The following is a 25,190-nucleotide window of genomic DNA, read 5'->3' on the forward strand; positions in this document are numbered from 1 at the left end:
CATCTGGATTGTTTGGAAATCTTTCCTGTTTTAAAAAATGTATGCGTATGTGTGTGAGCCTGCATGCACACATGTGTGTACCATGTCAGTGCACGAGAGAGGGTGTTGGGTCCCCAGAACTACAGTTTCAGGCAGCTGTGAGCCCCTGTGTTGCTTCTGGGAACTGAACCCGATCCACTGAGTCATCTTTCCAGTCTGTTGTTGTTGTTGGAAACAGGGTCTCTCTTTGTAACTCTGGCTGGCCTAGAACCTGCAAAGTGGGTACACCAGGCTAGCCTTGAACTCAGAGAGATCCTCCTGCCTCAACCTCTCTCTCTCTCTCTCTCTCTCTCTCTCTCTCTCTCTCTCTCTCTGTGTGTGTGTTTAGGAGGGGGAGGGGTGTTTTTTGTTGTTTTGAGATGGGGTTTCACAGAACTGGGGCTGATCATGAATTCCTTGATGTATTTCCCAGGTCCTGGAACTAGGTGTGTGTGTCACTGTCCCTGGCATTGTTTTTGTAATGTTCTGTGCTTGTGTTTGCTCTTTCCATAAACTCACATGGATGCATGGGAGCAGTGAAAGGGCAAAAGCACTGGTATTTTTCCTAAGTGTTCCCAGCCCTCTCTGGGCCTCTGTCTACTTCCAGTCACCAAGGAACTCTGTGTCTCGTTCTCTACAACAGTCTTGGCTTTGGGAAAAACTCACACTTAGAGCTGCACTTAGAGCTGCCAGTCTCATCTGCATTCTCTGCAAGGAGGGACTCTTCGATGTGAAAGGGCCATTTGGCTTTATTTTCCTGTGTCCATAGCCTTTGTTTGCCAAATCCACATATAACTCAGGGTAGTCCTGGGTCAGTGTGATAGCACACACCTGTAACCTAAATACACCAGAGGCTGAGGCAAGTAGGTCCGGAGTTTAGACCAGGTATGGTGGCACACATCTTGAATCCCTGCACCCAGGCCACAGCAGCAAGCAATCTCTGAGTTTGAGGCCAGCCTGGTGCACATAAATTCCACACCATGGTTACATAGCGAGATCTTCAAACAATAAAAGGTCTAGAGTTTAAGAGCAGCCTGGGTAATTGAACACAGAACTAGGAAAAGTGCAAAGTGGGTAAAATAGCATGCCAAGGCCTGGTTATCCCTGGTGAAGCTACAAAGGCTGGGCTCTCCAAAGGTGTCACCTCTACCCATGGCCCCATTCCCACACGATCAACCTTTGACAACTCACTGAAGTACACTATGGCTGCTTTCTTGGCATCGACTGCATTTGATCCTTCTGCCCTGCAGGAATGTTGATAGCTGTACATGCCCAACCTTTGTGCTCTCCTGCCTGACCATACTGGCCTTGCCACATGTAGCCAAGTAGAGTTGACACCTCCAATCTCAGACTCAGAAAGCTAGGACAGGATGGTTGAGTTTGAGCCTAGCCTGACACACACGTCATTGTGAGACCCTGTCTGAAAAAAAAAATCTTAGCCACTGTGAATGATAAAGGTGAGACGCTGACATCAGTCTCCATTTGGGACACTGCAGCTCTAGGAGCAACGTCTCCAGAGACTTGCTGTCTCTCCCACTTTTGCAGGGAGAGGAGTTCAAAACAGGGTCTCTGTGTAGCCCTGGCTGTCCTGGAACTCCATAGACCAGGCTGATCTCAAACTCAGAGATCCACCTGCCTCTGCCTCCCAAGTGCTGGGTCTAAAGACGTGCCAACATCAGCTGGCCTTTTTTTTTTTTTCTATAATGCAACTTTAGGATCGATGTGACTATTTTTTTACCGAAACGGGTGGCATTTTTTTATCTGGGCTGCATTAAATCTGTGTGTGAATGAGAACTGGCGTCTGTGATGTGTCTTGTGCAGTTGTGTGGAACTTTTCAGGTTGCTTCATGCCCTTTGGGTTTTAAAGCTTTTATAGGTCTCGCATGATTTTTGCTAAGAATATTTTGGGATTCATGACTAATGTGAGTGAGGTTTCGTTTGTAGATTGGATGCTTTCTAAGTGCTCGCACTTACATTTCTTTAAGGGTAGGCACCCTTGCCACATGGTGAATGTGAGGCCAGGGGACCATTTGCAGCCTTTTCCCTTGCATCACATGGTTCCCAGGCGTCCAGCTTGGCCAAAACAACTTTATCCACTACACTGCCCCATCTTGCCACCACCGTCTCACAAATAAACCACAGTTTTACTTATTTTTTAAAGACTTATTGATACATAAGAATGTTCTGTCACCATATCTGCATCAAGATTATTCCATCATTACAGATGGCTGTGAGCCGCCGTGTGGGTGCTGGGAAGTGAACTCAGGTCCTCTGGAGGAGCAGCCAGTGCTCTAACCACTGAGCCAACTCCCCAGCCCTCAGTAAACCATATTTTTTAGATAGGCTCTCACTACATAGGTTGTAACCCTGGCTAACCCGGAACTCACTATGTAAACCAGGCTGGTTTCTGGTTCACAGAGATCCTGCTGGAATGCTGAGGTTAAATGCATGTAACACCACTCAATAGTTTTGCAGCATCCTATTTAAAAACTTAATTTGTTCTTAAATATATGGGTGTTCTCCCTACATCTATGCCTGTGCCCTCAGAGGCCCAAAGACACTGTAGGATCCATTGGAACTGGAGTTAAAGGTGTACAATGTAGGTGCTGGGAATTGAACCCGAGTCATCTGGAAGAGTTTGCTTAAAGATGGAGCCTGAGCTGAGCGTGGCAGCAAGTCTCTTAACCCGACAATGAGGAGGCAGAATGCTTTGGCTCTTTCTGTTCAAAGCCTCATCTATGTAACAGAACCCGGGACAGCCAGGGTTGCAGAGAGAACTTGTCTAAAAAAAAAAAAAAAGTGGAAAGAAGGGACTTCACAAAAGTTTCCTCTGATTGCACACACAATAATAATAACTATCGGCCTGGAGAGATGGCTCAGTGGTTAAGAGCACTGACTGCTCTCCCAGAGGTCCTGAGTTCAAGTCCCAGCAACCACATGGTGACTCACAACCATGTGTAATGAGATCCGATGCCCTCTTCTGGTGAGTCTGAAGAGAGCTACAGTGTACTCATGACTGTTAAAAAATAAATAAGGCTTTCAAGAAAAATAATAACTATCAAGTCACTCAAATTTACAAAGTATTTTTTTTTTGGTTCTTTTTTTCGGAGCTGGGGACCGAACCCAGGGCCTTGCGCTTCCTAGGCAAGTGCTCTACCACTGAGCTAAATCCCCAACCCCACAAAGTATTTTTAATTTGAAATATATTTTTGAAAAGAGAAGAAAGCCTTGAGAGCAACCGCAATCCTTCTTTCCATTTCAACAGTTTGGTTTGGTTTGGTTTGGTTTGGTTTGGTTTGGTTTGGTTTGGTTCGGTTGACAGGGTCTCACTATGCAGCTCTGGCTGTTCTGAAACTCAGGGATCTGCCTAACTCTGCCTCCTGAGTGCTGGGATTAAAGGTGTGAGCCACTGTGCCCACCTGGCTTCGACTTTTAGCCATGTCAGTAGGATCAAAAGTTTTCCAAACATGTCTAGAATTAGGCTGTTGGGAATGAAGACATGACAAAAGTTTCAGACCGGCTTTGACAGGACAAGGCATCGAGGCTGGACCACCTGGAAACTTGTATTCCTCTAGCCTTATATTCCAAGTGATGGATCTAACCAGCTTCCCATCACTGTCCTGAAGTATCTGAGACAATCAGTGTATACGGAGAGAAGCTTCACTTTGGCTCATAGTTTCAAAGGCCTCAGTCCATGGTCACTGGCCCTTTGCCTTGGGCCTGTGGTGACAGGGTACATCGTGGCTTCTCATGGTGGAAGAAAACAAGGAGAGAAAGGAAAGGTCTGGGATCCCAATGTCCCCTTGCAGTGCACACAGCCAATAGCGTAACTTCTTCCTGCCAGGCCTTACGTCCTGATGTGGCCTCCACTGCCTCCCAATAGCAGCACAGCCTGGGAACCAGGCCTTTAGCATTCAAGTCTTTAAGGGCATAGAATGGACCTTCCCTGTCCTTCCTCCCCACTCTGCCTTGAACCAGATGGGGAGATGCTGAAAGCCCAGTAGCAGGTGACAGTCTCAGACCTTAGGCATTAGTGTGGTGGTGACAGACAGCAGACATTGTCAGACGCCGACACAGGGAAGCAGATTATATTTTTCTTTACTCTCCCAAGCCCTAACCAAGCCCCAGCCACCATCAGAAAAGGACCTGGTTTGGCAGCATTTCAGCCCTTCTCATCATCCCGCTGAGGTTCCTGAGACAGGGAGAGAAGGAAAACAAAATAGTAACAATTCCCTGTTAAAATATTGGTATTTCTATAGGGCTTCATGTGAGGTATATGTATATGTGTATGTTAACCTCTGAGCTACATGGCCAGCACTTTTGTGGTTGTTATGTGTGGCCTATGTGCACTTGTGTATGTGGGTGCATGTGTTGTGTGCCTATACACATATGTGTGGAGGCCAGAGGCAGATGGTAAGTATCTTTTATCACACTCCAACTTATTTTCTGTTAAGGTTTATTTATGTTTATTTTATAAGTAGGAGTGCTTGCCAGCATATAATTCTGTGTATACCATGTACACGCCTAGAGCATGAAGAGGTCAGAAGGTGTTTGATTGCCTGGAACCAGAGTTATAGATGGCTGTGAGCTACCCTGTGGGTGCTGGGAACTGAACTCAGGACCACTGCAAGAGCAGTAAGTGCTTTTTTTTTTTTTTTCTCCCGGAGCTGGGGACCGAACCCATGGCCTTGCGCTTGCTGGGCAAGCACTCTACCACTGAGCTAAATCCCCAACCCCCAGTCAGTGCTCTTAGCACCTGAGTCATCTCTCCAGCCCCTTTAACACAGTTTCAGTTAAACTGACTTGGCAGTGAGACCCTGGGACCCACATAGTTTCTGCCTCAAAACACTGGAGTCACAAGAATGTGTGGACATGCCCAATTTTATACCCAAGTGCTGTGAATTTGAACTCAGCTCCTCTCTCTTCACAGCCAGTGCTCTTACTCACTGAGCTAGCCCCTTAGCCTCCCCAGTCTTTTGGTTTCTTAAGACATGCTCTGAGGAGTCCATGTTGTCCTCACACTCCCAGTGAGCCTCCTCCTGCCTCAGTTTACCTAGTGGTTGTAAGTGGGATTACAAGTATGAGCCACCATGCTCAGCTGTAAAAAAAACAAAAATCAAACAAAAAAAAGGAGGATATTTTTGAGATCCTTGACTGGATACTAGATAATCTGAAGACGTGTTTTTCAGGTATCATAATGGCCTCATCTTTCCATTTTTAAAACTTTTCTCTTAGAGCCAGGTGGTAGCCCACACCTGTAATCCCAGCATTTAGGTGGCTGAGACAAGATATTCTACAATTTTAGGCCAACTTGAAATAATTATTAACTCCCAAAATCTAGAAACAAAAACTTTCCGTATCAGGCTCAGAAGTGGAGTGCACCAGTGAGGGGCTGGGGGCGTGGCTCAGTGGTAGAGCCCCTGCCTAGAATCCCCCAGTGAGGGGCGGGGGGCGTGGCTCAGTGGTAGAGCCCTAGAATCCCCCAATGAGGGGCTGGGGGTGTGGCTCATCAATGTCTGCTTAGGAGACTAAATCTCTTCGGCTCATGCTCACAAGTTGAAGGAGAAAATCCAAGCATCGATGGTATATAAGTCATTGCAGACATCTTTTAGTATCTCTTTTTTTCTTTTCTTTTTTTTTTTTTTTTTTTTTTGGGGAGCTGGGGACCGAACCCAAAGCGCTCTACCACTGAGCTAAATCCCCAACCCCATCTTTTAGTATCTCAAATATTATCTATGTAAACATCTTAAAATAATGCCAGATCATCTTTGTATACTATATCTACAATCCAATGCAGATCAACGTAGCCCAGTACACTAGCCACATCTCACTGTTGAGTTGAAGTGTGTTGTGGCAACTACAAACTGGGTTTTTAATGATTTTAGCTTTGGTTAGTCTTTTGTTTTGAGACAGGGTCTATCTATGCAGTCCAGGATGGCCTCAAACTCACCTCAATCCCCCTGCCTCAGCCTCCTGAGTACTGGGGTTACAGGCATGTGCTGTTACACCCTATCTCAAAATAATAATAAGACAGGAGAAAAAGTGGATGCAACTCCACGGTAAAGCTCTCACCTCCCATGAGTGGGCTTCAGCCCAGGTCTGATGCAAGATATTTGATCACATTGTGAGTTCTGAAATTGTGTCATTTACTGAAAAAATCTGTTTCTAGCTGTGGTCTGGCTCAACTCTTAGTACACACCTTTAATCCCAAACTATGAAGGTAAAGTTAGTTTGTAGAAGGAAGCACCCATGTTTGAAAGCGATGTCTAATCGAGTGGCAGACAAAGTGATGAATCAGAAATATTTGACAGGGGGTTGGGGATTTAGCTCAGTGGTTGAGTGCTTGCCTAGGAAGCGCAAGGCCCTGGGTTCGGTCCCCAGCTCCGAAAAAAAGAACCAAAAAAAAAAAGAAAAGAAAGAAATAATTGACAGAACAGGATCTGCCCACCTCTCAGGAGGAGAGAGGGGAAAGGGAAGCTACCTAAGAGATCAATGCAGAGAGAAAAATTTAGAAAGGGAGGAGTTTTACTGAGACAGTTGTACAGAGGCAGGTTGCAGAGAGAGAACAAGCTAGACACAGATGAAGACAGAATGAGTTGGAGAATGAGAAGGATCCAGATGATTAGAACAGATTCCCTAAGTTAGTACGAGGCCAAGCAGAGCAATTCAGTGAGAAACTGAGAGAAGACAGATTGAATCAGCTTGGAGAGGAGTTTGAGTTGAACCAGCCAGCCAAAGTTCAGGAAGAACAAGAAAGGGTGAGCTTACTCAGCAGCAAGTCTCAGGCTGAAAACATTCTAGGCTCAGATAAGATCGTACAGAGGCTAGAAGTTTCCAGGACTAGGCCTAGGTTAGCAGATGGAGGAGGAAGTCTCCGAGATGACAATTACATCAGGAGAATAAAAGTTACTCTACACAGTTCAATCTCCAGCACCGAAAGAAAATGGGAGGAATGAGAAGAGGGTGCGAGGAGTGGTGCAGTTGGTAAAATGGCTGCCTAGCATATGCAGGCTCTGGCTTCCACCACAACACCTAAGAATCTGTGGATGGTGATCACACCTGTAATCCCCAGCAACTGGAAGGTAGAGGCAGGTGGATCTGTAGTTGAAGGTCATTCTCAGCCCCATAACAAGTTTGAGGCTATCCTGGGTTATGTAAGACTCTGTCTCAAAAGTGGGGGGGGGGAGTTGAGGGGTGCTCAGATGTGTAAATCCCAACACTTAAGAAGCTGAGCCAAGGGGCTGGGGATTTAGCTCAGTGGTAGAGCGCTTACCTAGGAAGCACAAGGCCCTGGGTTCGGTCCCCAGCTCCGGAAAAAAAAAAAAAAAAGAACCAAAAAAAGAAGCTGAGCCAAGGGGCTGGAGAGATGGCTCAGTGGTTAAGAGCACCGATTGCTCTTCCAGAGGTCCTGAGTTCAAATCCCAGCAACCACATGGTGGCTCGCAACCATCTGTAATAAGATCTGATGACCTCTTCTGGTGCATCTGAAGACAGCTACAGTGTGCTTATATATAATAAATAGATAAATCTTTAAAAAAAAAAAGAAAAAGAAAAAGAAGCTGAGCCAAGTACTGGAGAGATGGCTCACTGGTTAAGAGCACTGACTGCTCTTTCAGAGGTCCTGAGTTCAATTCCCAGCAACCACATGGAGGCTCACAGCCATCTGTAATGAGATCTGGTGCCCTCTTCTGGTGTGTCTGAAGACAGCCATAATGTACTCACATACATAAAATAAATTAATTAATTAAAAAAAAAAGAAGCTAAGGCAAGGGGATTGCTGGGAGTTCAAGGGCAGCCTGAACTACTTAAAGGCTTCTAGGACAGCCTGGGCTCTACAATAAGACTGTCTCAAGTGGGGGATAGGGGAGCAGCAATAATGCTCATTGAGTAGAGGAGTTTGTTGCCAAGTTTGATGATCTGAGTTCAATCCCCAGAAACTACACTGTGGAGTCTCCTAACTTCCACATACATGTTATGATGTTATGGCCTCTCTCTCTCTCTCTCTCTCTCTCTCTCTCTCTCTCTCTCTCTCTCTCCCCCCTCTGTCAATATAAAATAAAAATAACAGCAGTGATGTTCCATGGTTTTGAGGGTGAAGGTCAGCTGAGCTGTAGTAGATCCTAGATATTGCCCTGCCCCTATTCACTTACTTGCACGCTTCCTCATGACCCTCCATTGCATCTCACTCATGTCCAGCTCCACTATTGCTGCTACCTTTTCTTGATCTCTTCATCAATAGCACCCACAAGTTTCTTCAGACTAGTCTCATCCACAAAGCCATCGCCTTTCTGGGTATGAAGGAGAAAGAGTCCAGATGTGACTCAACCTCCCAGTACCCCTTCTCCACCCTCTGATCCCAGAATCACCTTCTTGGAATGGATCAATTTCCCATCCACAAACACTTCAAACTCCCCTGTAACCTGGGTAGCTCTTTCCTCCTCCTGGCAAGAGAATGTTGTGGGTGGAGGAGACTGAAGATTTCTCAGGGGTCTGGGAACCATGACCACTCCTTCCCCCGCAGGGTTACCGGTACACTTACAAACTCCAGAAGGTTTGGAAATTGATGCTCCAGGGTCTTTTTCAGTAGAATGTACTGAGAGGGAAGAGATGGGGTTATGGAGTCACAGGGTGATGGGAGTGAAACAGGGACCCCCACCTTCCAGTGTTTGCATCATTTGCTCCCTTACATTCTGAAGGAGAAACTACTCACCCGAAGGCCATAGCTTCAGAGGCCACTGGAAGCAAAGGGCAGGGGAAGGGAGGCAGGAAAGAAATAAGGGAGACATTATAGCAGCAGTGAGTCTGAATCTGCCCCCATCCCTGCCTTCCTGGACACCTCCCCCATTCCCATGGTACCATTTCAGGGAGAAATCCTCCTCCTCCTCCTCACCTTCCTGGGTGCCCACGTAACTGTGCCCATCATCCCTCCTCCTCCGTCCCCCACCTTGCCCAGCTCCAGAACTCTCTTTGCTGGTCTTTGAACACTGCAGGTGTGCGCTGCCTCGGGGCCTTGGTACTGGTAGGTGGTTGCAGAATGCTCCTTCCTCCCTAGGATGTGCATGGGTCCTCTCCCTTCCTCAGGTCACCTCAGCGAGGCTTTCTTGACCCTCACAGTAGACACTGTGACTCTCCTGGATGCCTTCCTGTGCATCCTGCCTGCCCCTCCACACTAGCATGTCAGAGCTACCAGGACGGGAGTCTCCTGTCCTGGTGCCACAGACACCTGATGGGTGTCTAAACAGCTGTCGAGCCAGGCGTGTGGTCCATACTTTAATCAGAGCTCTGTGGATTCCAGGTCAGCCTGAGCTACATAGCGAGTGTTCTGAGACAGCCAGGGCTACATAGGGAGAAGAGGAGGAAGAAGAGGAGAGAAAAGAGGAGAGAGAAGATTGGAGAGGGAAAGAAGGGAGCGAGAAGAGAAGAGAAAGCTTGGGAAGAGAGAAACAGACACTGTGGGACAGGAGATGAGCAGGTGGAAGTTCCCTGGCAGGGCCAAAGGAAGGAGGAAGAGTGTGAGTCAAGGGCCTGGAGTTCTCCAGAAGCAATGAGGAAGACAGCCTTGACCTGTGCTACTCCACTCAGGTCACTTCATAAGCCTGAAGCAGCAACTGAGAGCTGCTTTCAGCCTCTAGAGCCTCTGTACTTGTTCACCGGCTGCCCCACTATGTCCCCCCACCAACACCACCCCCCACTTCCATTTCCACTCTTCATTCAGCAGCCTCATTCCTCTTCTCTGAGAAATGGTGGCTCAGGGGTCACCAGGGAGCAAAACCATCCTGACCACCCAGCTTAGCTCGGACATGGACGGCCTCTCCTCCTTCCTCAGGAAGTGCCTCTCTGCTCATAATTCTGCAGGTTGGCATAGGCTGTGCACTGCTTGGCCTGCTAGGGAAGCCAAGGGAGGAGTGGGAACAGATTCCCAGTCATAGGAATCACCAGTGAATGCGTGTATGAATCAATGAATGAGAACACAGTTTAGAGCCATTGATCATGCTGATGTTGAATGGTTGAGGGTGGATGAAGCTTAGCACTTCTACCCATCCTTAGAAATGAACCAACAAACGAACGAACGAACGAACGAACGAACGAACGAACGAACGAACGAACAAGAGTGAATGCATGCATGAAGTTGAGAGGCAGGATTCAAGCAGCTAAATGAATGATTCTGACTGCCAGGTGGGGAACGCACTAATGAATGAATAAAAGCGAAGGGCAGCAGCCAAGTCGTTCATACAGATGTTTGAAGGGAGAGGAGTGAATGAAGCCTAAAGTCAGTAAATGTGCAAATGAAAGCGAGCGAAAGAGTAAAGATCAAAGGTGGAACGCAAGGGTAGGTGGGAGTGAATGAAAGACGCTGAGAGCCAGGGTGGGAAACTGAATAGAGCTTTCTGATCTCAGAGGGACAGAGCGGTGGCAGTCAGAACTCTGTGGATCTGCCTCCCTACCTAGCGCGCACACCCGGGCCTGCACATACATGCCCCGAACTCCAGCACCTGCCGGGTCCAGTTCTTTCGAGGGTAGGGAGAGCCCCTCACCAGTACATCACACGGATCAAGACTCTGTTGGCCGTTGGGACGTCCTCGCTGGTGGAGGGGACCTCCTTAGTGGAAACGAAGTTCTGTGCTGGGGAAATTGTGGAGAGCTTACCCAAATCAGGGGTTTCCTTCAGCGGGGAGGCCAAGAACTCTAGTGTAGGTTTGGGGCCCGGAATGGGGTCCAAGGTACTGGAGGCCATGGCAGTGGAAGCCAAGGAGTCAGTGGGAGGGGCGGGGTCCGGTATGGAGCCGTGGGTCTCCGAGGAGGCCGAGGGAGTGAGCACTGGAAAGGGCCCCTGGATGGCCTCCGCTAGGCTGTGGATCGAGGGCTTCTGCTTTTGAGCGAGCGTGAGATCCTTTGAGAGAGAGCCAGCACCCCCGGAAGAAAGGGGCTGTGCCGCGGGCAAGGCCAAGTTCCGTAAGAACCTCACTGGAGAGATCGTGGGAAAGCTCCGACCTTGAATGGAGGCCCGGACTGGTGCTGGAGTCCGCACCGGTGCTGCGGCCGGGACTGGGGCTGGAGTTGGGGCTGGGGTTGGAGTTGGGGCAGGGGCAGGGGCTGGGGCTGGAGTAGGGAACCGAATTGGAACAGGGTTAGCAGGAGTCCGGACCCGGATGGATGTTCGGACCGGAGACCGGTTGTGCGCCGGGGTCGAGGCCCTGACTGGGGTCGCGGTTCGGACGGGAGTGGGTGTCCGGGACGGGGTGTTTGCCCGGACTGAAGAGGGAGCGGGGTTCCGCGCCTTGTTATTCATGGGGACCAGGTGAGACCCGCGTACCCCAGGCTGACCCTCCCGCTTCGCCCTGCTTCCTTGGGCGGGGAGAACTTTCGCACCCAGGGTTCTAAACCCGAAGCAACCGCAAGCAGGCACTGTTACACCGGATTCCAGTCAGGCAGAGATTCCACGCTCTGAGCTAGGGAGGCACTGCTCTCCTCAGATCTCACCGAATAGACCCCGCCCCTGTCCCGTCCCCAGAGGGAGCCGACTCTTCCTAGAGCTTCCCACCGCCACCGCCACCGCCACTCTTGAGTTTAGCGGATTGAGTTCCTTAAGCGCCCTCCTAGCGGTGGGGATTCCAGAGACAAAGCATCTCTGCCCTCCTTGCTTCCTGTCGGTGATAGGAGGTCACACCCAGTATCAGAGGGACAGCCCAAAGCCTTCAGAGCAGGGGAGAATTCCAGCAACCGTACAATTCAGAAAGGAGATACCTTTCTGCAGGATTAGAGAGGAACTCTGAGACTAGGCCACAGCTACAAAGTCCGGAGAAAAATAGCCACAACCCACACAAACAATGCAATTTACACAGGAAACAGAAGCTATGCAATTGCCCAGTAAGTAGCTGAGTCATGATTCTCACACTGGTTTGTGAGTAGGCGGTGTGATTTTTTTTTTTTTAACCTCAGGAGAAGGGTCCCTGAGAGTGGTCAAAGTGAGACCCTGTCTTCATGCTGTATCCCCAGCTCCTAGAACAAGATCTGGGTCAACTAATTCTGTGGAACCCGAGTTAGGGAGATAAAGGGGAAGCTTGCACCAAAAAAGGGGACAAGTTTGAGAGCTGGAGTGCAGGCAGAAGGCAGAGGTGACAAGGATTGGAACCAGGAACAGTGACCATGTAAGGCCATCCAGACTTCACTCTGAAGCTCGAAGTTTTAACAGGGGGTGTGGCTCAGTTGATAGAGAGTTTTCACAAAGCCCTGGTCCCCGTGCCACACAAACCGGTTATGGTGACTCAGGACCCTACTCCAGCACTCAGGTGATAGAGGGAGGTGGATCAGAAGTTCAAAGTCACTCTCAGGCACATATTTAAAAACAAACAAGCCTCAGGATACATGTGACCCTGTTGATGTCCTAAGAGATGGCAGCATCTCCCCGTGGCTTTTGGGCAGTATTTCTACCCCTTGGAACATCCTTCTGGGATGGGGGGGAGGGGCACACACATAGACCCAACAGTCCATAATGATGTGGATGATGGTGACAGCTTGGGCCGTGTTGTGTCACAGCTCAGCCTCAGGAGGGCTATTAACTATATCTGCCTGACTGAGACCCCAGGAAAACTCTAGGCCTCAGAATGCAGACGTGCTTCGTGGTATACAATGTTTCATGTACATGACCACCCACACTGTTGCCAGAAGTCAATGCAGGCCATGCTGCCACAGGAAGAACAGGAAGAACATCCAATGTTTGTACTAGGAATTGACCTGGACCCTGGCACATGCCCTTCTCTAGTTGGCTGGGTTTTAAATTTATTTTTGTTTTGGTTTGCTTTATGTTATCTTTAAGAAAGACATACAGCTTAGGTTAGCCTTAAACTTATGATCCTCCTGCCTCAGCCTTTTTCCCCCCTTTCTGAGACAGGGTCCCACTATATATCCCTGGCTGTCCTGAAACTTGCTCTGACCAGACTGACCTTGAACTCACAGAAAGTCACTGCCTCTGCCTCCCAGGAGCTGGGATTAAAGGCCTGTGCCACCATGCCAGACTCTCTTGGCTGATTTTAATTATATTTTAATTTTAATCTAATCCCCTGTGCTACAAGTCTAAAACTGTTAGTGAGTCCTACTATCAAAGGACCAAGCCTAGTCCAGCGCGGTGGTATATGCCTATAATTCCTGGTATGGCAAGAAGCAGAAGCAGAAAGGTGCTGCAAATTTGATGCTAACTTGGTTTACAGCCCAGTAGATCTACAGAGTGAGGGAGTTCCAGGGCAGCCAAGGCTACAGTGAAACCCTGTGTTGAAAAACAACAGGCTGGAGAGATGGCTCAGCAGTTAAGAGCACTGACTGCTCTTCCAGAGGTCCTGAGTTCAATTCCCAGCACCCATGAGGGTGGCTCACAACCATCTGGTGTGTGTGGAGACAGAACCTTCATATAAGATAAATACATATTTAAAAAGAAAAAGAAGGGCTGGAGAGATGGCTCAGCGGTTAAGAGCACTGACTGCTCTTCCAGAGGTCCTGAGTTCAATACCCAGCAACCTCATGGTGGCTCACAACCATCTGTAACAGCATTTGATGGTCTCTTCTGGTGTGTCTGAAGACAGCTACAGTTTACTCATATATAATAAATAAATCTTTAAAAATAAAAAGAAGGGGGGCTGGGGATTTAGCTCAGTGGTAGAGCGCTTACCTAGGAAGCGCAAGGCCTTGGGTTCGGTCCCCAGCTCCAAAAAAAAAATAAAATAAAATAAAAAAATAAAAAATAAAAAGAAGGGGCTGGGGATTTAGCTCAGTGGTAGAGTGCTTGCCTAGGAAGCGCAAGGCCCTGGGTTCGGTCCCCAGCTCCGAAAAAAAGAACCAAAAAGAAAAGAAAAGAAAAGAAAAAGAAAAACAACAATGAAAAAGAAAAAAAGAAAACCACACAGTGGCCCTCAACCTTCCTAATGCTGTGACCCTTCAATCAATTCCTCAACCAGAAAACCATTTCATTGCTACTTCATAACTGTGATTTTACTACTGTGATGAATCGTAAATATCTGATATGCAGGATCTCTGATGTGTGACCCCTGTGAAAAGGCTGTTCAACCCCGGAAAGGGTTGGGGCCCACAGGTTAAGAACTACTGGTTTACATAATGAGCTCCAAGCTATCACAAGATCCCGTCTCAATTTAAAAGCAACAAAATCCTATTATTCCCCTTATGAGACAGTTCTTTTTCTTAGCTTCAACATCAAAAATAAACTTCACCCGTTGGGGTGGCCTTTAATCTCAGCACTTGGGAGGCAGAGGCAGTTGGATCTCTGTGAGCTCGAGGCTAGCCTGGTCTACAGCGTTCTAGGATGGCCAGGGCTTTTTTTTTAAAGATTTATTCATTTATTATATATAAGTACACTGTAGCTGTCTTCAGACACACCAGAAGAGGCCATCAGATCTCTTTACAGATGGTTGTGAGCCACCATGTGGTTGCTGGGATTTGAACTCAGGACCTCTGGAAGAGCAGTCGGGCCTCTTAACCGCTGAGCCATCTCTCCAGCCTCCACGGCCAGGGCTTTTACAGAGAGAAACACTGTCTTGGGAAAAATAAAAAGTTCTCAGCCTGATGTAGTTGATCAAAATAAGAACCTTTATAGATGTCTCTGGGGCGATAACAAAAACTAGGTTATAAATAAGCAATATGTACAATAAAGCCCTATTAAACAGCCTCCAGTCGGTGTGGGGCAGGGATTGGACACACCACAAAGCAAATAAAATCATTCAGGCTCCATCTCCAGACGATGGCAGAGAAGGAGCAGCATCAGGCCTGGAAAAGAAAAAAATGAGAAAGAAGCATTAGAAAAGATATTGGGGGGTAGGAGGAAGCTGACTGCCACTGAGCCAAGTGCCCAAGACTTGGAATGTGGGAACCTGGGACGTGGCTACCTCTCGTGCGTAAATGGAAGGGGCTGGTATGACATAAATAGATCGAGAGTCCCCATCTTCGGGATGATTCCAGTCAGCCGACGAGCTGTGGGAGGAGAGAAACAAGGAACGATTCAGACCCCATGAATTCTCACTTTTTGTTTCCCACACCCATCGAAGAGGGAAACTGCAGACTGGCAAGGGATAATTCTGCAATGACTCCGTCAGAAGAGGGCTATGACACCTGGGTAAGAAAGTCCGATCGGATAGAACCAAGCCAGTCAATTGGTCACAGTGACAAGATGTGCCGCCCTCACCTGGGGCCATCCCCAGCACCGTCTTGTAACCTCAGGTTGTTGAGTGCATCCGGGAGCGTGTGGACCGAAGGCTCCCGGGTCCCGGAAAGCAGGCGAGTCCCAGTATCCCGGCCAGGACCTCGGCGGCGAACGTGGATGAGCAAGAGAGCGGCGCCGGCCAAAGCTGCGGCCGCCAGCAGCCCCAAGGCGGGAGGCAGAAGGAAGCGCTGTGAGTCAGCCTGCCTCAGGCCCCGCGGAGCCGCGGGCACGGCGTCTGCGCCGTCGGGGCGCACAGCGAACTCGCATCTCACACCCATGTAGCCGGGCGCGCAGGCGCAGACAAGGCCGGAGAAGTGGGCGTAGCAACGGCCTCCATGGGCGCAGGGGCGAGAGGCGCAGGGGTCCGCGCGTTCCCGACAGTCGCGCCCGCCGAAGCCCAGCGCACACGAGCAGCGGCGCGCGCCGCCGCCCTCCACGCACGTGCCGCCGTTGGCACAGGCGCGGCCGGCGCAGTCGTCCAGGTCGTGCTCGCAGCGTGGCCCGGCGAATCCCGCGCGACAGCGGCAGCGCAGCGCATGTCCCAGGTCAAGGCAGAGGCCGCCTGCGGGGAAACGGTGTCAACGCCAAGCGATCACTTGCACCTTACGCCTCCTTGAGTCTTTTCCACCATTGGACCATACTTTGTAAGTTTCCGGTCTGAATATCTAAAGAGCCACGTCTAGGAGCCAGCTGGCTCTCGTCCGTGCCTTTTTAAATTTTTGAACAGATCTCAGTGTATAGCTAGCCTGGAACATAGGATTCTCATGTCCTCTCCTCCAAGTGCTGGGGTTACAGGAGCGGGCCATCATGCAAGGTTGTCCATGGCTACGTGAACCTAGTCATCTCTTTCCCAATCCTTTCTCCCCCGCCCACCATTTTTTCCTGGGCGGGGGCTTCCCCCCTCTTCCGATGCCCTTTTCTCTGGGAAGCCCTCCTGCTTTTCCTCCATTTCAGCCCAGAGCCACTGTGCCCTGTGCCCTCATCCAGCCCTGATGCCTTTGAGTCCTAAGAGTGGGCAAAAGAGGCCCTGGAAAAAGGCAGCGGCTGGTACTTGTCAAAGGGCATTGTCTAGTACAGTCCCTTCTGTCACTCAGTCCAAAGGAAACAATTAGCCCATGCTAGCTTTGAATTTATGGTCCTCTGGCCTGGGCCTCCAGAATGCTAGAATTAACTATGCCAACATGTTCAACTGTGAACAGTATTTCAGACTCACTGTATCTACCAGGGTCTTTACATTCATGATCTTACTTAACTCTTAGAGGGTTTTGTTGTTGTTTGTTTCGGGATAGCCTGGAACTCATTATATAGCCCAGAATGACCTTGAACTCCTGATCCTCCTGTCTACCTTCTAGAGTGCTCGGGTTTATAAGCACACGCCACATCACCCAGTCTGTCCTCATTTAATCATTTAATACCTGTGCCAAATCAGGGCTCTCCCCTGCTTAGAATCTTCCTGTGGCTCCATCTCACTCAAGGAAAAACCAAAGACACCTTCTACCACCATCCAAGCAGGTTACAGGGTCTGCCCCTGTCACCAGCCTAACCTCGTCCCTCACCAGTCTGTTCTGGCCACACTGTCCTCCCTCTTGAACCACAGCAGGGATTTTGGCTTCTCTCTCTCTGCTAAATCCTCAATGCCTAAATTAAAGCTTGACGGTAAAATCTTAATAAAGACCTATGAGATGAATATTCTTCCTGTTTCATAGCACAGACTAGGCAGAGGGAGGGGGGTCATGTCCCCAGGACTTGGGGCACACAGGGCACACAGGCAGCTTTCCCACCCAGGATCGTCTGAGCATCAGAGACTCCACCCCAACCCCGGCCACTCTGGCTTCCCCACCTCACCATTCTGACAAGGCTGCAGGCTACAGCGGTCCACCCTCCTCTCACAGTTAGAGCCTTGGAAAGCAGGTGGGCAGTGACAGACATAGGCAGAGTCAGGATCTTCACCGCCAACACACAAGCCGCCATTGAAGCAGGGTCCATCTGCGCATGTCACCCCGCTCACCTCACATCGAGGCCCATAGAATCCCCGGGGACAGGCACATTCAAAGGAGCCCGGGGTTTCCTGAACAGAGAGACAAGGGACTTCTTGGAGCCAAATCCCTCCCTTCTCCTTTACCACCATGGGTGGCTTTGTTCAAGCCCAAGTCCCCAGGTTCGGAATTTCCCCTAGGAGCGCTGCTCACACGGCCATGCTGTTACTTCTACACATGAAATCCTAAGTGGGGGAGGAGCTCTGGAAGCCCAGAGAGCTGTTCATTCCCATCATGCCTGAGCCTATCACATGACACCTACTTGCCCTGCCTACACACACACACACACACACACACACACACACACACACACACACACTATGCTCACATTCTCCATGAGAGCAATTTTAAAAGGCAGGTCTCGGTTCCCCGGAGGCCAAGTTGGCCTTGAACTCAGGAGCCTCGATGTCCCAAGTGCTGGGGTTACAAGAATAAGCCACAGCATGCCCACAAAAGCTTCTTTCCTGCCCGGCCCACCCACCTGAAGACAAAACTCAGCACCGTGCATGTGCAAAGCAAGCGGTCCAACACTGAGCTATGTTTCCTGCTCTTCAATACCATTTCATATCCTAATCCTACTTTAAGGTCCAAGATGCAGGCAGGACAGCCAGCCTCCAGCAAAGCTTCCCAGTTAGTTGCTTCCTGGCTTCCTCCCAGGCCACAATGTTACAGAGCCAGGGGTGGGGTTGGGGTGGGGAGCGGAGGTGCTGGAACTCACAAGGTAAAGTTCTAATCAGGTCAGCCATGGTGGTACAAACCTGTAATCCTAGCACTCAAGGTGGCCAAGGCAGAAAATTTAGGAGTTCTAGGCCAGCCATTGTTACTCAGAGTTCTAGTGAGGGCTCTATATAGCTAAAACCTATCTCAAAGAAAGCAGTGTGGGGTGGGCTTGCCAGACATAGTAGCACACTCCTTTAATCCCAGTGTTCATGAGGCCTAGATAGTTCTCTGGGAGTTCAAGACCAGCCTGTTCTACATAGTGAGCTCAAGTCTAGCAAGGGGCTACACGGTGAGACCCTGGGGTATAGGGGAACCACCAGGAAGATAGTTCAGTAGGTAAACAATTTCTGTGCAAACATGAGGGCCTGAGGTCAGATCTCTAACACCCATGTAAAATCAGGCTTGGTAGTGCACATCTGTGAGCTCTGTGATGCTGAAGGAGTAAAGACAGAAAGACAGACAGGTCAGCCAGATGGGCCAGCTCTAGGCTCAGTGAGAGTCCCGGTCTCAAAATTAAATGGAGCTCGATAAAGATACTGGGTACATCTGGCCTCCACATGTGCACGAACATGCACTTATGCATACACACACACACACACACACACACACACACGCACACACACACACGCACGCACACACACGAGTTGTAATTAAGATACTGACACTACAGCTGCCCCCATTGGCACATGGGTTCCCATCACAGGGTCCAGGCCCAGGTAAAAGGCATCCAGTGCCGGCAGGACCAGAGACCCGGGAGTTCAGGCAGCTGCTGGTGGAGACAGGGACCGTGCAGAGGGGTCCAGTCCAGCCCTCCAGGCAATGGCATTCGTCAGGTTCTTCACAGTAGCCGTGCTCAGGGCTGCAGCCCGCTCGACATACGGCTGCAGGAAGCAGAAGAAAGTCAGAAAGAACAAGATGTGAATGTTAGAGTAGGTTGGGGTCCTCAGTTCCCTAAAGGAGATCAATGGGGTGTGAGAAGGACTAGGATCCGCACTTAAGCAGGAAAGCAGGACACACTTAGGGACTCACGCGGGGCTTCACACTCGTCTGGGAATGGCGTGCAGGGGCGCAGTCCTGGGCCACACCGCGAGGGGGCGCTGCGCGAGCGGCACAGGCGCGCGCAGGCGGCCCCAACCGCAGGGGGCTCACAGCGCGCGCGGTATGAGAAGTGCAACTCCCATGCGCCTGTGCGCTGCACATCGCGGGCCCACGGGGCTCCAGCAGCCAGGCGTCTGCGACCGGCCACACGCGCTAATAGGTTCCAGGCGGGCCCTACGGGGAGAATGTACAACATTGGGATTCAGGTCATCTCCACCCCTCCTGGGAATTCCTTGTCGTGGATAAGTGAAGAGTATAAGACCTCCTTAGCAAGCCTGCCCTCCCCTTAATGCACCTAGGGTACCTGCATGTCATATCTAGTGTTAAGAAAACAGGATTCTCAGAAACCAAATTACTCCGGTATTTGCCACAAAATATTTGAATATTTAAATAGGAGACTTCTAACAACTTGCGACGTCAAGATCAACGGACAGGATCTCCAAAAGTGAGGTCATAGCGCCCCCTCAAGGTCATTTTATGCATAGTGGCTCCACTCATGCCTACAATCCCAGCAAAAGCCTCAAAAAGAGCGAAGGGTTAAGCCAATTGGATGGCCCAATAGTACCAAGGGAGGAGCCTTATCCAGAAAGCTAGGAAGAGACGACCAACCTTAAAGTGGTGGCTCATGTTCATAACCCAGCACTCAGGAGGCTGAGGCAGAAGAATTGTGAATTCAAGGACAGCCTGGGCTACACGGGAAGTTCAAGGCCTTTCTACATTATGTGACAACCTGTTTCAAGAAAATGACTTAAATTTTAAGTGAAGCATAGTGGGGGGCAATTCCTGTAACCCTAGTATTCAGGAGGTAGACGGGAAGGGCCAGAAGTTCAAGACCAGCCTCAGTTATATGGGTATTTCCAAGACAGCCTGGGCTACAGGAGACACTGTTTCAAATACAAAATCAGGGTCGGGACTGGAGAAATGGCTCAGCGGTAAAGAGCAGCTCTTCCAGAGGACCTGAGATCAATTCCCAGCAACCACATGGTGGCTCACAACCATCTGTAATGGGCATGTCTGAAGTCAGCAACGGTGTACTTACACACATTAAATAAATAAATAAATAAATAAATAAATAAATAAATAAATAAATAAATCTTTAAAAAAAAATCAGGGTCAGGGAGATGGCTCGGCAGTAGAAAGTGTGCCAGGAATCTACCAGGGAGGGACTAGGAGCAAGGTACAATGGGTCTTGCATAGCATGTGGGGAGTTTGTCTCCATTACAACAGGATACAATAAATGGATTCAGGAGTCCTTTGGATGTCTCATTTTTGTATCAGAGATGCTCAACCTACACAGGACATGGTCCTTACATTGCTCTATCAGAATAGAGTTTATTCAGGGATTGGGAGGGGAGTCAAGAGAGTAGTAGAAGCAGAGAAAGAAGAGAGAGTAGAGAGGTAGAAACTGGCCGTAAGCACGTGGAGAGAGAGGGGAAGGGACAAGAGGACAGAGCAGGAGCAGGAAGGCAGGAGCAAGAGCTAAAGTACATTTTTATGCACATAAGTAGTATACAAGAGAAAAGCAAAGGATCTCCTAGAACTACAGTCATGGATGTGAGCCACCCCAAGGGTGCAGAGAACCTGGTCCACAGAGCAACAAGCACTCCCAACTGGTTGAACCATCCCTCGGGACTCTTCTATACCCAAATTGCCCACAAATTTAGAACCACAAGCCCAGCACCACATCCCGGGGCTATGATGACATCACAGGCCCGGCATGAGTGCTCGACTTTAGCAGCGAGCCTCATTCTCTGTCCTGCACCCCACACTGCCCTCCCTACCAGTGAGACTGAAGCCACTCACCTGCAGCACGCTCTCCCAGCTGCTCTCTCCAGGTTTCAATAATGAGGGAAAAGGTGCCCTGGTTGAGCAGAGTGGGGGAAGAAGAAAGAAAGAAAATCACTGGTCAGGGCTAAGGAAGCTCAGGGAAGACCAGAACACAGCATGGAATCTGGAAGCTGGTTTTAGGACTAAGCGATGGAGCATCCCCAGAGGGAGCCAACCAGGGGGCCAGCAACATTTTTGGTCTCATTCTGGATTCATACCTGTAGTCCCAGCGAGGTAGGAGGGTTTCAAATATGAGATCAGTTTGGGGTACCTAGCAAGACCCTGTCCAAAAGGAGGTACTAGAGTGTTCCCATCTCCAGGTGAGGAAATTAAATACGGAAAAAGTCCCCAAAGATTTCAAATACAGGCCCCGATCCTTTCTGAGATCTGGAGGGTACAGGGATGGGCACCAGGATTCAGAAAGTGACCTGATATCCCAACCAGAAGAGCTAAGGTTTAAAACATGAGAGGTTAGGTGATCTCAAGAAAGTGCTTGGGGGGTGGGGTGGGGCTGGAGAGGTGGCTCAGTGGTTAAGAGCACTGACTGCTCTTCCAGAGGTCCTGAGTTCAATTCCCAGCAACCACATAGTGGCTCACAACCATCTGTAATGGGATTGGATGCCCTCTTCTGGTGTGTTTGAGTACAGTGTATTCATATATATACATGAAATAAATAAATAAATTTTTAAAAAGGAAAAAAGTGATCTACAATAAAGACAACGATCCCAAACCCAACTTGCTGGTTGTACCCCTGTAATCCCAGCACTTGGGAGATGGGAGTGGAAGCAAGAGGAGTCTCAGGAAATTCAAGACCAGATTCAACTACATAGTGAGTTCAGAGACAGCTGGGCTTGTCTCTAAACAAAATACAGACAATGACAAAAAAACAAAACAAAACAAATAAACAAACAAAAACCAGGATGAGATTCACTGGGTAAAAAGCTCTTCCTGAAAAGCTTAGCTCAATCTCTGGGTCCCACAAAAGACAGAACTGAGGGGCTGGAGAGATGGCTCAGCGGTTAAGAGCACTGACTGCTCTTCCTGAGGTCCTGAGTTTAAATCCCAGCAACCACATGGTGGCTCACAACCATCTGTAATGAGATCTGATGCCCACTTCTGGTGTGTCTGAAGACAGTGTTACTACATATAATAAATAAATCTTTAAAAAAATAATTAAGGGGTTGGGGATTTAGCTCAGTGGTAGAGTGCTTGCCTAGGAAGCGCAAGGCCCTGGGTTCGGTCCCCAGCTCCGAAAAAAAGATCCAAATAAATAAATAAATAAATAAATAAATAAAATAAATAAATAAATAAATAAAATAAAAAAAATAATAAAAAAAAGACAGAACTGAGATTGTCCTCATATCGCTGTAGCGTATTCGTGAGTATGACACACACACACACACCATACATAACTAAACAAAACCACAAAAAGATGAGAAGCCCAGTTTTTAGACATCCCTGAGGGGTCTAAGAATGTGGGTTTCAGGGGAGGGGAGAGTTAAGGCTCTGGGGGAAGAAAGAGTATCCGGGAGCTGGGGGACAGAAAGAAGTGGAGGTTGGGCTTACCGGCCAGGCATCGCGGAAAGGCACACGCACGAGGCCATCAGGCAACGACAAGGCAGCCGCTGGCACTCCAGGCTGCTCCGTGTAGACCGGGCCGCTCGTGCTCAGTGCTGCGCCCAGGGCGCACAGGGACTCGGCGGCCTCCTGGGAGACTCCCGGTTTCAGGCAGACCCTGAAGAAGAGGCGGCAAGGGCCTCGGGCGTTGCAGGGGGAGCGTGGGGTCCCGGGGCCTGGTCCTGGCCCGAAAGAATGAATTTGTAGCTCGAAGACACCAGCTGGCAGTGCCTGGGACAGAGATGGCCACAGGGTTAAGGGACCTCGGGGACCTAGGTGTCTGTCTGCCCCACGAAACTCTCTAAGACCTCCACGACCCGACCCCATCTGTCCCTTTCCTTTCTGTATCCCTCAGAATCTGACCTGGGGAAGGAGAAAAGCCAGGATCAGCGTCTGGGGAAGTGAAGACACCTGCAGGGAGACCATTGCTTTTGGGGACAGGATGAGGAAAGTCTCAGGAATCGCAGCTGCTGGATCCCGGACCCTTATATCTGAGAGGACGCCCCGCCCCCTCAGGCCAGCCTCCTGGCTATAGACAGGGAGAGGGGTCTCAGGGAAAGAGACAGAGTAACTCTATGTGGGCGAGTTGGTGAGGTGATTGATTGCATGCACCAATCTGAAAGTGACAGGAGCTAATAAACCTCTGTGTGCCTGAGCAGTACAGGTAAGGCCTACTGAAAGATGAACTGATTGTGTGTGTGTGTGTGTGTGTGTGTGTGTGTGTGTGTGTGTGTGTGTGTGTGTGTGTGTGTGTGTGGTGGGTGGTATATGGCTCAACCTGTGTGGACAGTTAACACGGCTGCGAGGTTAGAAAGATCTCTAAGAGTCTGTGCCTACTGGAGTGGGAGAACGGAAATACAGGTGACTTTATTGTAGCCGTGTGCATTCCTTTCTATCATGTATGTACTTTTGTGAAGTCCTGTCCACTGTGGAGGACCCTATGAATCCGTGAGTGCTGTGAATGCGTCTCCAGCGGGCTGTGTGTGAGGTTAAAAGGAAGCGTGTGTTTGGGAGACCCACAGATGAGGTGGTGAGTGAATAAGAATGCTGGGTTCTTTGTGTGGACCCCTGTGTGTTTGCATGCGTGTTTCCCCTTCTTAAAACAAAGCCTCCCTCCGCGAAGCCAGCATAGCCACCAGACGCCAGGCTACGAGCCTCGACTCGGAGGGGCCTCCCAGCTGTATGTAAATGTCGCCATCTGCCGGGCGGCCGTGCCCCTCCCCCTCGGGCCGCAGCTGGGCCTCCCATTTGGGCTCAGGAAGGTGTGAGGGGCAAACGGGCAGGAAATTAGTCTTCAGACACCAGGGGCCCACTCTCCACCCCAGATGAATGTAGCCGCCCATCCCCAGGGGGGCGGGATGTCGCAGGATCCAAGCAAGTAAAACCACTTAGGTGCAGGTGCCCAGGCTCTGGTCACAGTGTGTTGGTGTCAGAGGCTGAGCAAGGCTACTTAAACAGAGGAAACCCACTCCCCACCCCCAGTAGATAATAAGTTAATACTCAGAGCTAATAATTTTAGGGAAAATACAAGTTGCCCTATATCCTAACATTTGTCTTGTAGAGGGGAGGCAGCTATAGTCAGTAAATGTTTAGTAGAAAAAGAACCATGGATGGATATGGCAGTTCTGTAATCCCAGCACTGCAGAAGCAGAACAAGCAGGAGAAAGAGGCCAGCCTGGACTACATAAACCCTTCCTCAAAAACAAAACACAAACATACCACAAAGCCCCCTACCACACCTGCTTTTGCTTCAACCACAAGACAAGGTGGTATTTCTAGAAGTCTGAATCACAGAGAAAGGAGACTTTAAGGAATTTCTGAACGTTTCTTAGCTGTTTAGGACTTCTTGTTACACACAGGAACAGAGGCCATGCTAAGGTCTGGGCACGAGAAGGATCGTGGGGAAGAACACACTGTGAACAGCAAATGCAGAGGGGTGAGCATGCCTGCTCGACCATACGTCCCACCCCAGTAGCTTTTCCTCCCATTGCACTCTAGGCTCTGCTGCCACACGCCTTCTCAAGAGGCCCTCTAGATCATCCCATCTAGTCTGAAACAGCACCTTACAGTTGATGAGGTGGCTCAGTCAAGGCGCTCACTATCAAGCCTATGACCTGTTTTATCCCTTGAACCCACATGAGGAACTGCCCCCAAACGCTGTTCTCTGACTGCATGTTCATGCCCACCCTGCCCCCAGAAATATAAAAATGTAAAATAAATAAAACACCTTCAAGGATACAAACCACTGCTTCTCTCCTCTGTGCTAAAGACAGAACATTCCTCATGCCTATTAGGTTAGCACTCTATGGCTGAGCTACATTCCCAACCCTTTCCTATTTTGAGACAGTGTGGCCAGCCTGAAACTTTCCTTCCTCCTGCCTGTTTCCTGAATAGGTACAACTACAGGCTTGTGTGTCCCCCTCTTCTCTGCCCCCATTTTTGCCTTTATCCCCCTACAACTGCCTACCTTGCATCTCCCGTGCAGAACAGTGGGATACTGCTTCCTAGCAGCCTTGTTCACTACTGTCTTGGGGTTGAATCAGTCGGTGCCCGCAGGTACTTAAGCAACAAACTGTAATGAAACTAAAACTCACTCCCAGAGATAGACACTAAGACCTTGTCCTGAGAGCTTGAGTGGTAGGACCTGGGAATTCCGATCCCACAGCTGG

The 25,190-nt window shown here is 49.5% G+C and overlaps 2 protein-coding genes across 5 annotated transcripts; both read right to left on the reverse strand.

Annotated features, from left to right (window-relative positions):
* Positions 1-4,099: 4,099 nt before the first annotated feature.
* On the reverse strand, positions 4,100-11,360 carry Selenov (selenoprotein V). Of its 3 annotated transcripts, none has more exon segments than NR_146923.1 (6): positions 4,100-4,210; positions 8,169-8,306; positions 8,385-8,459; positions 8,558-8,611; positions 8,729-8,753; positions 10,666-11,360. NR_146923.1 is itself a non-coding variant. In NM_001166396.1 (6 exon segments), coding segments are annotated over 5 exon segments (987 nt in total). In that variant the 5' UTR covers positions 11,309-11,360; the 3' UTR covers positions 4,100-4,210; positions 8,169-8,228.
* Positions 11,361-14,592: 3,232 nt separating this feature from the next.
* Dll3 (delta like canonical Notch ligand 3) lies at positions 14,593-23,658 on the reverse strand. 2 transcript variants are annotated; one of them, XM_087570094.1, is made up of 9 exons: positions 22,885-23,658; positions 22,471-22,752; positions 20,881-20,938; positions 19,009-19,251; positions 18,643-18,860; positions 17,069-17,291; positions 15,206-15,785; positions 14,910-14,994; positions 14,593-14,790 (listed from the first exon to the last, which is right to left on the reverse strand). In XM_087570094.1, exons 1-9 carry the CDS (start codon positions 22,945-22,947, stop codon positions 14,785-14,787), a joined length of 1,758 nt encoding a protein of 585 aa, XP_087426220.1. In that variant the 5' UTR covers positions 22,948-23,658; the 3' UTR covers positions 14,593-14,784.
* Positions 23,659-25,190: the final 1,532 nt, after the last annotated feature.

The sequence above is a fragment of the Rattus norvegicus genome, chromosome 1 (assembly GCF_021556685.1).
Source record: "Rattus norvegicus strain SHRSP/BbbUtx chromosome 1, alternate assembly SHRSP_T2T, whole genome shotgun sequence".
NCBI classification, from domain to species: domain Eukaryota; kingdom Metazoa; phylum Chordata; class Mammalia; order Rodentia; family Muridae; genus Rattus; species Rattus norvegicus.